Here is a 15,989-nt window from a genome sequence, read left to right on the forward strand (position 1 = left end):
TTCCGCTGGGAAATGCGTGCGTCCCGGGCGAGGGGGCATTCTGGGAGTTCATGCTGCGCCCGGGCTGCCCGGCCGCCGCTCTAAGCGTCTCGGGCCGCTGCGCCTCCGGCTCCGGCTCCCGCGGCGCGCCCCCGGGGACTCCCCGTGCCCGTGGCGGAGGCCATGACCGGAGAGAAGATCCGCTCGTTGCGGGGGGACCACAAGCCCAGCAAAGAGGAGGAGGGGGACCTCCTGGAGCCGGATGAGGAAGCGGCGGCTGCCCTCGGCGGCGGCGGCGGCACCTTTCCAGGGGACAGGCTGGGCACCAGCGGCGGCGGCAAGGGCGGCAAAGCCTGCCATCGGATCTTCAGTAACCACCACCACCGGCTGCAGCTGAAGGCAGCTCCGGCTGCCTCCAACCCCGCCGGCGCCCCGGCTTTGCCGCCGCACAGTCCTTCCGTGACCCCCAGCTCCCAGCACCCCGCTGCTCTCGCGGGCACCGGTCCCGTTGCTGCGGTCGCCGATGGAGGTGGTTGCCCCGCGCACTACCCTGTGCACGAGTGCGTCTTCAAGGGGGATGTGAGGAGACTGTCCTCGCTCATCCGCACTCATCACATCGGGCAGAAAGATAATCACGGTGAGGAGCCCTCCCCTCTCCAATGTGCTGCCTCCCGCCGGAGGTGGGCGTCCCCAGGCCTCTGGTCTCCCAACAGACCGTTCCTCCGGCCACTTTGCACGTGATCTCTCGGCCACACGCCGGGGCTTGGCCAGGTCACGGTTGATGATGTGGTGGTGGTGGTGGTGGTGGTGGTGGTCGCCGGGCTGGGTGTCGATTCCTGTGGGTCCAAAAGAATGTGTTCCTTCTTGCCTCCTTGCAAGTTTCTTGTGAGCAACTATTTTGTTTATCTTTGAAACAGGCCTTCGGTGTGCTGGACTCAATTTGGACTGTAAGAAATTTTAGGATGCCAGCTTTCTTCCTTTGTTTAAGGAACTATATATTTTCGTCTTTTCCCCTTCCATCCAGGGATCTTTAATTTGTTCATAAAAATTGCTCTCATCGCATCATTACTCATGCCCAGATCCCAGCTTGATTGCAACTGGTGTGACTGCTACCCGCCATCAGCTTGTCTATTTCTTTGCTTTCAGGAAACTTAATTTGATACATCGTATCCACAATTTACACTTAAAACGAGTTATAGTTTTGATTTCTGAAAGCCGTGCACTTTGGTGTTTGATGTGTAGGACAACTAAGGTGGTTTCTGAGCAGTTAATTTTTTTTTAACAACGTTTTGAGATTTCTGTTTATTTTTGGTGGTTAATTGCTAGTAGTAATAACTTAATGATTGACTAAAAATAGTAACTTCATAATAAGTTCGTTATAGCCAGTGAAACAAAGTATATTATTTTATTGAAGTAAAGGTTCTACAAGCTTTAGCTTACCTCATCAGAGGCGGTATTTTGTTTCTACTTCTGATAATGTGCTCAAAGATGACAAGTACCATTAAACTTATTAATGAAAATTAATATGAACAGTCTAATTTATTTTGATTGTTTAACACGTCATTTAAAATTGAGTTGTCAGCAGGTGTTGTTGATAGCTCTGCTTTTTTAACATGATAACTTTTGTATACATTTATTTAACCCCTGTATTCAAAATAACATGAAACATTGATGAAATAATTTCCTGTAGAATACATTCTTTAATTCTCTTGAATTCTAGGTTGTTATAGGAAAATAGAATAGGAGTTGAGATATAAAAATTGTACAAGTTTATTATTGGTTATATAATTAACAAGTGTACTAATTTTCTGAATTATAGTATTTTAGTACTTGTTTTATATCATAACCTCCTTAATAGTTCCTCAAAGTGCCAAACAATTTTTTTATCGATTTTTAATTTGTTTCATCGTTTACTGTTGTCATACTAAGCATAATATTTGTTGATGGTAATTATGTGCTCATCGTTGAGAAGCAGTCATTAGTGGGAGACGTGTTGTAGCCTCTGGTACTACTTAATTGTTAGGAAAATTATCAGACAGTCTGCATAGTAGCGTTATGTTTCATTGTATGGCCTAGCCCTTAAGATTTAAGGTTGTTACTTTGAAATATCTTGGAAAACAGACAAAATACTCCTTTTGAGAGAAACTCCCTTTAAAAGAAGAGGTAAGTTAATATGACTGGCAAAGTACTTAGCAAAGTAGGTTATGACTAATTTCTCGGTTGGTCTCAGAAGGTGCTAAATTGTAGCACTATTGGCCTTTTCATGTTTGTTGATCCATGGGAAACGTTTGATAAAGAAGAAATTCTGTTCCAGTCTAGTTAGAATCATATATTATCAGATAATTTTTAATTCTCTGAAATTCTCTTTTTAAATTGCTTTGTGTACCAAATGTTTGCATTGTATTTAACTGCCCCTGTGTTTTTCTTTTTGAATTAAAAAAGCATGTTTTTAAAATTATCTACACAAAACAGGTTTCATATTCTATTTGGATTGTTATAGCTTGATAGATCAGAAGCAGGACTATACATAGCAGAGCCACATAATCATACCACATCATATCACATAATTAGTTTTATACCGACTGTAGAGATTCTTTCCATAGCCTGATAATGATGTGCCATTGCAAACATAATTTATGGAATGTGTCAGCATTATGTTAATTGTTTACATAAATTATCCCATTTGATACAACAACCCTGCAATGCAGTTACTTTTATCATCTTCCTTAAAGGAGAAGAAAGTGAATCTCAGAGACACAAGGGCACTTTGCTAGCCTTTTGAATTTAGTATGATTGGCACAGCTTGCAACTGAGAAATGACTAGGATGCCAAAGCCAATGCTCCACCTACTATGAGGACCTAGTTTATTGAAAAGAAGTCCTCCTAGTAATGTACACCATGTGGCTTCACAAAGCTGGTAGATAATGGAAAGAAAAGATGACAGAATTTCTCCCCAGGCTTTAAAAAAAAAGCAGTTTTAATAGTACTTCTTCCACATGTTATACAACTCAATTATTCAATCATCAAGAAGAGTTGTACAATTCTCACCTCACCATATTCAATTCTAAAACATATTCTTCCTTGTATTCATTGTTATTTATGTACTGTTTTTCTACGTGTATAATTCAGTGTCATTATACTCTTCTGTACAACCATTATTGAGAACATTTCAAAATTCTTCCACCACCATTGACAAAACGCAGTGACTCCCACGCAACAACTCTTTCCCCTTCACCCGTGGTAACCACTGTCAAGTTTGGTTTCTTTAGTTTTTTCTTTTCCCCATGATTTTCATGATAAAGTATTTACATATCAGACACTTCCATGCCTCAATCGCTTTTAAAGTGAGTCTTAAAATATACATAATTACAATCAGTGCTTCCTCCTCATTCCCACATTGTTCTCAAAAATCCTTCCCTTCCCTATCTCCCACCTCCACCCCACCCACCCCCACATCCCTGATAAACCATTGCATCAGTTATCTGTATGCATCGACTACTTCTGTGCTTCACAAACCGGAAAACCCAACAGAAAAATAAAAAACAAAAACAAGGTATTATGGGTAAAATGATAATAAAAACAATATGAAAGTAAAAATAATAATCACTTTTAAAAGCCAGGGAAGAAATTTTTGTTATTGACCAAGCAAGAAATTCTTGAACCTAGAACAAATTCAGTTTGGGTCAAGAGGTAGGTCAATTGACCAACTATCATAATCAAGCTTACAGTCCCCTCTGATAGTAAAGCTGTTTGAGACTCTAGTCTATGGCTAGAAGGGGTCTGCCAGAGGCTAATCGGACTAGATACTCTGCAGATGGGTTTGGGTTCCCACTGCCCTGATAGCATTCTACAATTTGGGCATTCACAATTTAAGCTCTGATATTTTTCCCTTTATCATATTTGGATTTTGCTATTGTCATCTTTGAATCACACAAGTTGGCGTGCTTCTCCCACGTGGACTTAGTTGACTCCTTATTTAAATGGCTGCTGGTTTGAATACAAGCCTTTAAGACTCCAGGCAGCATTCTGATTGATAGCTGGGCACCATCTTCTTTCATCACTACATTTTACTGTAGCACGCTTTTTTTCAGTGATCATTTCACACAGGTGAATATCAGGAGAGCCATATTATCAGAACTAACTGTTCTTGGATTGGGGCTAGAGTTAAGTGGGAGCCTAGAATCCATCTGCTTGTCAGTGGGTTCTACAGGACTCTGGCCATAAGACCAACTACAACAATAGCAACAGCAACAGCCACAAACCAACCAGCAAACAAGCAAAACAAAAACAAAAGGCAGAAAAACAAAACCGACAAAACAAAAACATTTTCAGTCATTCCCCCAACCTAAAAAATCCACAGATTTTTTTGAAGCTCCTTGGGCATGGTGATTTACAGAAAACAGGATCTCAAGTAGTTTTTCCCCTCATTTGTTTAAATAATCAAATGTTTATTTAATTCATAGCCTCCGAAACATAACTGATTGGAATATATATTATATTGAATACATTTTCTTAAATAACTCCATAGACTTAGAGTGCTTTTTTCAGTCTTTCTGTAGAGCTTAATTCTCACATTCTTGTTAGTTCCATTTGTTTTATGTAATGACATGGATAAATAGCCCACCTTGTCAATACAACAGCTCTTTAGATATTTGGCAAGAGCTAGTCTCCTTACAAGTTAAACATTCTTAACTTTTGTGTCATTCCTCATTTGACATGGTCTATAAAGTGTGCTTAGAATGTTGTAGGGATCATAGGAAGTATTCTGTAAATGTGTTAAATAAATAAGAAGGTGAAAATATTTTTACCTTTTTAGTAAAATTCGTAAATCTTAAATTTCTTGACTTTGTTGGATGGTACCCAAACCTAACTTTGGGCTTGAGTTTGAGCCTTATAAGTAACACACACTTAGTAATACAGTAGAAGGGAATGTTAATGACATATTTCTCTCAAATAATTACTTGTCCTTTTTTGCAGTTTTTGAAACCTCAAAACTGGACTTTATCTTTATTAAATTTTATCTTGTTGGTTTTTGATCTTTCATTTAACTTAGCTTTATAAATCTTAACTTAGTTGTGATTAAATTGACCATTCAGTTCTCAGCAATCTCCAGTCTGACAAGTTTTTGTATGTGGACGAGTTTGCAAATCATTGATTGCAATTGAGTAGGAACAAGGATAGAATATGTTCTTTTGTGACAAATGTTGGAATTCTTTTATTTCAAATATCAACTCTTTTGAGAAGTGTTCGAATCTGGGTGCAAGCATACTTCTTGGAATGTAAGTTCCATACGTTAATACCCTACTATGACGTATGTTCCGTCTGTTCAAATACGCCAAGTGATTGCAACACATCATCTATCTAATAACCAGTTTTCTTTGGGTGGGTGGGGAAAAGAACATTACATTAAATGCATGAAATTTATTAAACTTTGTATTTGTTTCTGTTTTATTTTTTTGTGTATATGTGTAGCAATTGAATTTGTATTTAAGCCTTTTGTCACATTTATAAAGATTTTTAAAATGAATCATTTCTGCCATTGGTGGCTAGCCATCATGTTTACCTACCTGCCTTTTTTCATTTTTTTAAGCGTTGGTCCTCATTATTGATATTTTCTGATTATGACTCTGACATATATAGAAGACATTGTTGGTTTTTACTGTACTTTCTAGTTGTTAAATTTGTCATTTATTTGATTATTTTTCCCCCTTCATTGATTTAAACATTTTTGGGAGTTAACTTCTTTTGGACATTAGTTAGAAGCTTTTAGATGCTATTGTGATGATACTCCTTGATAGATGGCTTTCTAAAACCAGTGTTTCTAGATATGAAATTTAAAAAATATATTCTGCGGGATTTGGCAGTTTCTAGTGACTTTAAGAGGGCGGCCCTTGAGAAGATGGAATGATGCAGTGGCTGCAACAGTGGGCATAAGATGATCGTGAGCATGGTGCAGGAGCGGGCAGTGTTTTGTCCTGTTGTACATGCGATTATTATGAATCGGAACTTTAAGTTGTGGCACTTAATAACAACAATTGCCTTTAAATCCATTGTCTGCCTTGTAAAAGCCATCTTGTACCTACACACTTTAAAACTTTTTCATTGTTGTTCAATTGTTGAAGATTCCTTGAAAGATCTTTCTCTTTTTCACTGGTCCTCTACTTTACCAAGCATGGTATCCTTTTCCCAGGACTGGTCTCTCCTGATAAAATGTCCGAACTCTGTGACATGCAGTCTCACCCTCCTTATTACTACAGAGCGTTCTGGTTGTACTTGTACTAAGACAGATTTGTTTGTTCTTTTGGCAGTCCGTGATACTTTCAGTAGTCTTCACCAGCACCATAATTAAAATGCATAGGTTCTTCTTTGTTCTTCCTTATTCAAGGTACAACTTCCTTGTGTGTAAGAGGTGATTGAAAATACCATGGTTTGTGTCAGGTGCACCTTAATCTTCAAAATGATATCATTGCTCTACAGCACTCTAAAGAGGTCTTGTGCAGCAGATTTTGCCTAGTGCAATACGTTGTTGGATTTCCTGACTACTGCTTCTGTGAGCAGTGTTTATGGATCCAAGTAAGATGAAGTCTTTGAAAATTTAATCTTTTCTCCTTTATCCTCATGTTGTCAGTCCCTTTGTCAGGATTTTGGTTTTCTTTACATTTATTTGTCATCCATACCAAAGGCTTCAGATCCTCCTTGCTTTTAGCGTACAAGGGTATAATCTGCATAATAAACTTTGCAATCCTAATAATGCATTCTTCAATAAATCACCTTCACTGGGTATTTGCTCAGCATACAGATTGAGTAATTATGGTGAGAGGGCACAACCCTGATGTACACCTTTCTTGGTATTATGCCATACAGTATGCCCTTGTTGTGTTCACACAACTGCTTCTGGATCCATGTATAGGTTCTGTGTGAGCACATAGAAATGTCTGGCATTCTCATTCTTCACAAGGTTATCCATAGTTTATTATGGTCCACACAGTCAAATGCCTTGGCGTAGTCAATAAGCCACAAGCAAACATCTTCCTGGTGTTCTCTGCTTTCAGCTAAGGTTCATGTGACATCAGCAATGATAATCCCTTCTTTCACATGCACTTCTGAATCCAGGTTTACTCCACTCACGTTATGGTTATGGTTAAGTATTTGAAAAGACGCTCTTCCTCAGTCGTTTTGAGTGCCTTGTGACTGAGGAGTTCATCTTCTGGAACTATCTCTGGCGGTGTTTTGCTGTTATTCATGAGGCTTTCAGAATCTAACAATGTTCTGCTTTCTGTAAGGTTTTCAGTGATTAATTCCTCTAAAGTGGACCACCTGTCCCTTCTTTGAAGTCCACTTTTCGTGTGGAAGCACTGCTGAAACCTGCTCACTTTGGGTGCCCATGCTGGGGTTTGAAATATCAGTGGCATAGCTCCAGCATCACAGAAGCCACCACAGTACAATAGACAAGACAAGTGTTGGTTGGAATTATTAGAGATTTCAAATTTATATAATAATCAATGAAGAGCATGTTTGCCAATGCAGGTAGCTCAGTGAAGTGACATGAAATTGTTTAACATATGTATCATCTTGGCCTGCTCCCTGTCAGATTTCATCAGATAGAGATAGATTTTAAATCATCTTAATTTCAGAAAGATTGAAAATGGGTATCTAAATTTGAGGAACTAGGGTAATCTGTTTGGTGACCATATGATATGTTCATTTGACTTATTTAATATAACTATTTAAACTTCAATATTTTCTCTTTTTGTCACTAAAGTCTTCACGATGCTTGTTAGACGGAACAATGTCAATAGGTCTGTTTGGGGAGAAGCAAATAAAAAGGTCAACTCTGTAGGAAAAATAATTTTTAATTGTTACCATAAACCACGAGAGAGTTAAAATGAATCTTAGTTTTGGAATAACTTAGTTGTTATATATCTCTTCTCATATTTTGGCATCTTTCAGAACTTTTATGTTTGAAAAGCACACCTCAGTTTTCCTTAGGAGAAAAAGTGGTACTTAGGGGCCCGTGATAATTCACTAAAATGTTATGCGCCTGCGTTGGGTGATGCATGGTGAAATCTGCCACCGTTTGTTCAGGGTTGGTGCCATTGTTCTTCACGACTATATGAATAGGCTCCTCCTTTCTTCTCTCCTTCTGTGTGCATCTTCATTAAAGGAGGGCTGTCCTTTGGTTAGGAGCCCTGATGATATAGTGGTTAGGCATTGGGCTTTGGTCCCTAAGGTCAGCAGTTCGAAAGTATGAGCCCACATTGATTTGTACTTACATAAAAAGTTAGTCTTCAAAACTCACAGGGGGCAGTTCTACTCTGCCCCATAGGAGCAATGTGAGTTGGCGTCAACTCTGTGGCAATGAGTTTGGTTTTGAGTTTGAGTCCTTTGGTTAAGTGGCTGTGTTTCCTTATAGCACAGTCATTAGCTCTATAAAAGTAAGCCATTATTGCAATATTGGGATGTGAACACATTGACATCGCTGCCTCACATTACGTGCCTGCCTCACAAGAGGAAGGTCTTTTCTCCCCTTTACTGCATTGAGCTAAAATTGGAGTAAGAATTCTGGCTTTGGCAGAAAGGTAGCAGAGCAGGGAAGTTATTGATGAGGTGGGCCCTGGGCATCCTCAGGCAAGATAATTCTGAAGGACCCATTTGGAAATTGAGTTCTGGGCAATATGGCTACCTCAAGTTAATGTCATTTTGAAGTTGGGGGCACCCTTTGGGTCATAGAAAGGGTCATCGAAATTAAGCAGTTGAAAACTGGGATGGAAGCCAGGCAGACAAAAATTTTCTTCTATTCATAAGATGAACATGATAGAAAGGTGGGAGATCAGTTTAGTTTTTATGAATTGTTTAAAGATGGACAGAAATCGGTTTTTCTATTCACTCATTCATGTGCATTTTTGTTTCATGTCATTGACTGCAGTCCTCACAGTGTAATATCACATCAAACGTCCTCCTTGTCTTCCCCATTTCCATTTCCCCTTTATTCCTAAACCCTGTCCTTGGCTATCCCCTGATTTTTCTAAGGAATGTGTACTTCCCTACTGTTATTGTTCATTCCTCTTATAGACCTGTCTTTGCTATCTTTTGTTTGTCTGAGCATGGACCCATGGGATGAGTTCAGTTCCAGACCCGAAGGGTGGCTAAGGGCCATATTTGAGGGATTCTAGCAATCTCTGTCTCACAAGCAAGTCTGCTATATTTTATAATTCGGAGTTTCTCTCCTGCTCTATCCAGAGCCTTCTAATGTGACCCCTGTCAGAGCGCTTGGTCTTTGTAGTCAGGTACCTTGTCTAGTTATTTTGGTCTCAGGATTGGGGCACTGATTTTGTGAGGTTTACTGGAGTAAAGGTTTCCTTGCTTCTTAGGTTTTCTTCCCTGTGCTTTGTTCTGGACAGGAAGAGACCAGTGGGCCACTCACAAGACCCCAGTGACTTCTCACCAAAGTAGAATGTGGAACATTGTCTTTGTGGACTGTGTTATGCTGGTTGACCTTGATGCCCCCAAGATTAGGGTGCTGAATCCCCACATCCAGGATTCTCTCTCAAGGTGTTTGGTTCTAAGAAGTTTTCATAATTTTACCCCCTGTATGTTCTACCCCATCCTTGGATCTATTTGCAATGTAGGTTTACAAGAACAGTTTTAAAGCAAGACTGAAGTATGTAAAATGGGAGTAGGAAGATGGGAAAAGTGTTATTCTGAGGATTAATGATGGTCTTTCAGGATTTGTAGAATATAACTATTGAATTTCATCTGCTGAGCCTATTACCTTGTTGCAAACCCAAAATCCATATGCAAAGTAGGGTGCAATTGCTTTATTTGGAATCAGCTCTGACTTTGACAACTTGCTTCTAGATATTCTAATATCTACCTCTTGGGACATTGTAGTCTTAAGTAGGAGAATGAACTTGAAAATACTTAATTATCCTCTAGGATCATACACTAGTAATAACTACTAATATCTGGTTTTCACCTTGCGTATTAAAAGTACCATATATACTCATGTATAAGCCTACTTTATTCAGTTCATTTTTTAATGCAGTTTTTGTGGTAAAATTAGGTACCTCAGCTGATATTCAGGGCGGCTTATACTTGAGTATATACTGTACCTTCCAACAGAAGTCTTTCCTATTTTTTAGATTTAGATAGGACTTCAGATTTTATATGAAGTTCAGTGTATTTGGATTCTTGGCTGTAGATATCAGACTTGCTGATGCGTGTCTTAGTCAGCAGGACACTCAATTCTATAAAATCATTTATGTTGTGGTGCATGTCTTCTTATACATGTACATCCTTTGGTTGGCTCTCAAAGAGTACCATGTAGGGTACCAAAGGGTACTCTAGGACCTGCATTACCCTATGGTGACATTTTTTTTTAAAAAGAAATTTTGACATTGTTCTTCCGGGTCTAAATTGTTTGTTCATTTACTCACTTATTTACTGAGCTCCTAATGTATGATGGACATTTTTGTCCATGCATTTTATCAGTGAGCAAAATGGACCAACTTCCTGCTCTCAGGGTGCTTATATTCAAGGGAGACAGAAAGTAAACAATCATATACACCATATGATTGAAAGGTTTGTTGTTTGCATTTACTCTGAGGCATCTCAGATGAGCGGTGTGATGACTTCTTTCTGAAAGGTTGTGGGCATTGAGAGCACTGTGGAACACAGTTCTCAAACACACGGAATTGCCACGAGTTGAAATTGACTCAAAAACGTAACTTTTAAAAAGCAGAGTAAAGCAATGCGTGATGAAGAACCTTGGAGATGTGATGCATTGAAGTGGTTGGGTTCTAATTAAAAGGTTAGTGATTTGAGCTCTTTTTAGAGTTGTTCCATGGGAGAAAGATACACTGATTATCCGATAAGTGGGAAGGCACAGGCTTACTTGTGCTTATTTGCTTCTCTCTAGAGAAGAGTGTCATATATATGACATTTTTATATATCATACTATGCAATAGTTAAATTTCACCCTCATATGTATGTTTTACCTTATTAAAGATTCTGCTTTTAAATAAGACTGGTATCTATCTCTATCAACTCTACAGCACATTTCTACATTTTCAAACCCATAATGAATGAATGCTGTGATGAAATTTTACTTGGTTTATTGGCTTAATCTGTCCCTGGAAAAATATGCCAATCTGTCTTTTCCAATACTACAGTTTTAGAAACCCTATGGGGCAGTTTTTTGTGCATTGTATTATGGTCTCTGTGAGTTGGAACTGACTCAGCAGAAGTCAGTTTTGATTGAACACTATGCCTAGCACAGTGTAATACTTGATAAGTATTTGTAGTAAGTGAGTAGCCTTTACGTCTTGATAGGATGGAAGAGAAAGAACTTACAAGCCATTTCCTACTTCTATATTTTAATAGTATAATGACTAGAATTAAGTCATCTAGATTATGAGTATTTTTAATAGTAGTAATATAATTATGTATAGAAACTATTGATTACTGAGGAGTGGCCCTCAAGGCAAGACAATATGATTAACATTTAATTAAAGGACAAGATAGTAAATATTCTAGACTTGTAGGCCCTGCCCTCTATTGTATGTACATATCCATAAACAACACATAAGTGAATGAGGGTGGCTGTGTTCAAATAAGACTTTTGGACAGGGGATTTGGTTTGGGTTGGTCATCTTAACAAGGCCTCTAGGTACACACATTATTTGCCTTTTGCTCCTAATTTAAAGGTTTGTGGGTTGAACGCACCCAGTGGTGTCTCACAGAAAGGCCTGGTGATATGCTTCTTCGAACATCTCAGCTAAGAAAACCCTGTGGGGCAGTTCTATTCTGTAGCACATTGGTCTCCATGAGTTAGAATCTACCTAATGGCCACTGATTTTGGTTATTTTATTTCATTTTATGATCTATGAACTTGGAATATCTTTCCTTTAATTTGCTGTTACTTGATTTCTTTCAACAAGGTTTTGTCATTTTTAGGGTATGTTTTATACTTTTCATTTCTCTTAGGCTTGATTTCCACCTAGCAACTATCCTCTCTTCCAGCTGTTTGGCCATCTTTGTTTTGTCTAGAGTGTCAGAATAGTCTCAGGAAAGTCATATAAATACCAGATTTTTTCTTTAACCTCATAGTTTAAAGCAGTGGTTCTCAACCTTCCTAATGCTGGGACCCCCCCTTTTTTTTACAGTTCCTCATGTGGTGACTCCGCCCCCCCAACCATAAAATTATTTTCATTGCTACTTCACAACTGTAATTTTGCTACTGTTATGAATCGGGCGACCCCTCTGAAAGGGGCTGAGAACTGCTGGTTTAGAGGGGGTTTCTATTAGAACCTGAAATACCTGAGACAAACAGGGTAGTCTGCTTCTCTTGGTTATTTTTCATACTCAGACCTATTGCTCTTGTGTGTATTTTGACTCATCTTTGCCCCATAGGGTTTCCAGGCTGTAAGTCATTTTGGAAGCAGGCTGCCACAACTTTCGCCAGTTGTACAGCTGGTGTGTTCAATATTTCGATTAGCAACTGTGAACTTAACAATTAAGCCACCGGGCTCCTGTATTTTTCCATGTAGATCTGGATAAATCTTCACTCCAGGGTGGATGAACAGAAAAAAATTCTACTTGGGTATTTGGAAAATCATTCATTGTAAGAGAAAAGACATGGTATTCTGAAAATACTGCGAAGATTATTGTAAGAAATTGAAGTTAAAGTTATAAATTAATTGCTTAAAAAAGTGTTGTATTGTAGTATTAAATAAAATTGCACGGACGGAGGGTGAGGGACCAGCCCCCACCCGCTGATTACTCCTACGAGTGCAGTAATACTACTTCTGGGTTCAGTAATGCACAATTGTACGGTTGAGATATATAAGCATTATATTAAAGTCATCGAGAGCATGAGAGATAATACAATAATACAGTCAGGCATGATACATAGCAACATTGCTCACCTCAGCCCAGCTTGGTGGTCCACGTGGGGAGAGGGGGAAGGGAAGGAGGAAAGGGAACAAGGGAGAGGGGGAAGAGTCCGGGAGGTCAGAGTCCGAGAGAGAAGTCCCCGAAGTCCCGCCTTTATTGCTGGCTCACACCTATATACCTTTTGGGGGCATGCCAGCCCACTAATTACAGGTAGAGACAAAAGTCACAGGAAGGGGCTGCACTATAGGTTACATAGCAATGAGAGGGTGGTCTAGGGGGTGGTCTCTGGGTCTCCTTAGGAACATTATCAGTAGGGTGCAAACCCCTCCTACAGGAGCCTATCCATTGTCCCCAGAGGCAGGGAGCAGGCCCACCCCTGTGGAGGGATGAGACAGCAGTCTGGCAACTGATTCCCTCAGGGGAGGGAATGCCTGCGCATCTGACCTCCTCCCACATTATATAAAAAGAATCTGCTTCTGGAATATTGTGAAAAAAAGAGACCAAAATAAGAGAAGCTTATGGGGAAAAAATTATAGCCAGTTTATTAAAAATTAAATGTTGTAATAGTCTTGAGTGTAGGAAATTTAATGACCATGTGGGAAACATTTGAAAGCAAAGAATATAGAAGAAAAGGGGCGGAGGAATGTATAAATTATATTTAGTTTACTTTTAGAGATTTCAATTTGCGAGTGGCATTTCAAGAGAATAAAACAATAAAAGAAGTATATTTAACTTGATGTAAAATTTGAACTGATTCCAGAAGTAGAGATATCTCATAGGTGTTCCTGGGTAAATTGGTAAAAAGAGATCCTATTTTAAAACTTATTTTATATTTATTAAATATGTTTTCTAATTCAATGAATTATTGTATACATATACATGTTAAAAAAACAGGCTATTATTGAATAAGCTTTGGTCTCAGGCCTATCAAATATTAGAATGTAATTACTTGTTACAACATCTACAAATTGAAGGAAAGCAGACATGAAAAGATAAGAATTAAGAATTTTTTGTAAACATTTAGAGAAGAATTCACATGATACCATTTAAAACTCTTCCAAAAGATAAAGAAGAGATACTCCTTCTATGAGGCAAACATAGCCTTGATTCTCAACACTGACAAAGACACCACAAGACAGCAAGGGGAGAAGGGGAGTTGGCAGCAACGAATATAAGAAGGAAGAAAACGTTCCAGAGTTGCTTATGGTGGTGATCTCACAACCTTTCTTAATATGATTGAACTATTGAATTGTTTGAGATGTTGATTTGATCTCAATAAACTAAAAAGACATCACAAGAAAAAAACCAGCATTTTTCTTATGCCTATACATACAACAATCCTCAAGACAACATTAGTAGACTCCAACAGCATATTAAAAGTCATGTACCACTAACAAGTGAGATTTGTTCCAGAAAACAAGGATGGATCAATATTAGAAAATAAATCCATGTGTAATATATTCATTAGTAGAACGAAGGAAAAGAAACACTTGATCGTATCTATGGGTGTCGAAAAAACATTTGATGAAATCCAGAACTCCTTTATTGATGAGAACCCTAAAGAACATTAAAACCAAAGGAAATATCTCACTATGATTCAAGGAATATATAAAAAGCCAACAATATACTTAATGAATAATAACATTATTTCCCTTTGGAAATCGGGAACAAGAAAGGATGTCTGCTCTCAGGACTTATGTTCAGTATTGTATTAGAAGCCCTGGCCAGAATATTAAGACAAGAATAGAGAAAAAAAGGTATCTAGATTAGAAAAGAAATAATATTATCTTTATTCATGGATAATATGAGCCTATATACAATTGACTCTTGAACTACACAGTTGTAAGCTACATTGATCCACTTGTGAATATTTTAATAAATATGTGGGAAAATTTATTTGAGATTTGCAACAACTTAAAAAAACTGACAATCTGCATAGTGTGCAACTATTGAAAACATTTTTAAAAAGGTATGCCATGAATACATTGTCATGTAGATACTAGTCTTTTCTTTATTTGCTACCTTAAAACACACAATGTATATTAAAATCTGTCAAACTACAGCTGATAGAATGACACCTTTTATAGTTGAGAGAAATGGAAACTAATGTAAAAATGCAATTTTATAACCATAAAATTAAATGTAGTACATAATGTACTATAGTAATAATTTTGTACCTACCTCCTGTTGCTATTGTCCTGAGTTCAAGTGTGGTATCTCATAAAATGTCATACGAATGCTAATCTCTTTGTGAAGTTTGTCTCCCCAGTAAATTGAGTATCAGTGAAATATGATCTCATGGTTTTCAGATATTTTTTCATTGTATTTAATAAAGTAATGTATAACACCATGGAACCCATACGAAGTGCCACTCACTAGTAATGCTGCAAGTGCTCCCAAGAAGCAGAGAAAAGTCAAGGCATTGTAAGAGAAAGTTGAATTCCTTGGAATGTACTGTAGATTGAGATTGCCTACCATTTCAAGATAAATTACTCCAGCATATGGATCATTGTAAACAATGAAGCTTTGCCAGCAGAATTGAAAACCTTGCACTTTGGGAAAATACCTTTTTATCTTGATTGAAATACACCTTTTATGTGGGTGCAGGATTTCTGTTAGAAAGGTATACCTGTAGACTCTCATGATTTGAGAAAAAGTGAAGGCATTGCATGTCAACTTGAAAGTAAAGGAAAGGATATAAATCTGGAGAATTTTAATATCAACAAAAATAGATTAATAATTTTAATGTTATTAAATATTATATTTAATAATATAATATATAATATAATAAATAAATATAATTTAATATTAATAATAATATCTTTCTGAACAGGTTTTCATGCAGATGAACATGTACTATTCGGGAATAGACTGCCATAGAGGACATTTATTAGGAAGAGACAGGAGCACGTGGATTTAAGGCAGGGAGGAATGGCTTGCAATTGTTTTGTACAAATGCATTCAGGTGGAAGAAGGATTGGTACTATGTAGAAACACTTTAGAGAATGAAAAACAAAACTATCAGAAATCACCCTGTATTTTCATAAATTTACTCCAGATATGCACATTTCTCTCTCGTCCACTTCATCTCCTCGACTTTTGCCACCACTGAGTCA

At 38.0% G+C, this 15,989-nt stretch overlaps 1 protein-coding gene across 2 annotated transcripts in view; it reads left to right on the forward strand.

The window, feature by feature from the left end:
• The first annotated feature begins 6 nt into the window (after window positions 1-6).
• ANKRD13C (ankyrin repeat domain 13C) overlaps window positions 7-15,989 on the forward strand; it is an 80,119-nt gene continuing 64,136 nt past the window's right edge. For both annotated transcript variants that reach the window (XM_004699333.2, XM_045291893.1), the window contains exon 1: window positions 7-616. In XM_004699333.2, the coding sequence (XP_004699390.1) occupies window positions 163-616 (454 nt within the window). In that variant the 5' untranslated portion in view covers window positions 7-162. The remainder of the gene's footprint in view (window positions 617-15,989) is intronic.

The sequence above is a fragment of the Echinops telfairi genome, unplaced genomic scaffold, assembly GCF_000313985.2.
Source record: "Echinops telfairi isolate 266 unplaced genomic scaffold, ASM31398v2 ScPeMD7_443;HRSCAF=831, whole genome shotgun sequence".
Classification (NCBI taxonomy): domain Eukaryota; kingdom Metazoa; phylum Chordata; class Mammalia; order Afrosoricida; family Tenrecidae; genus Echinops; species Echinops telfairi.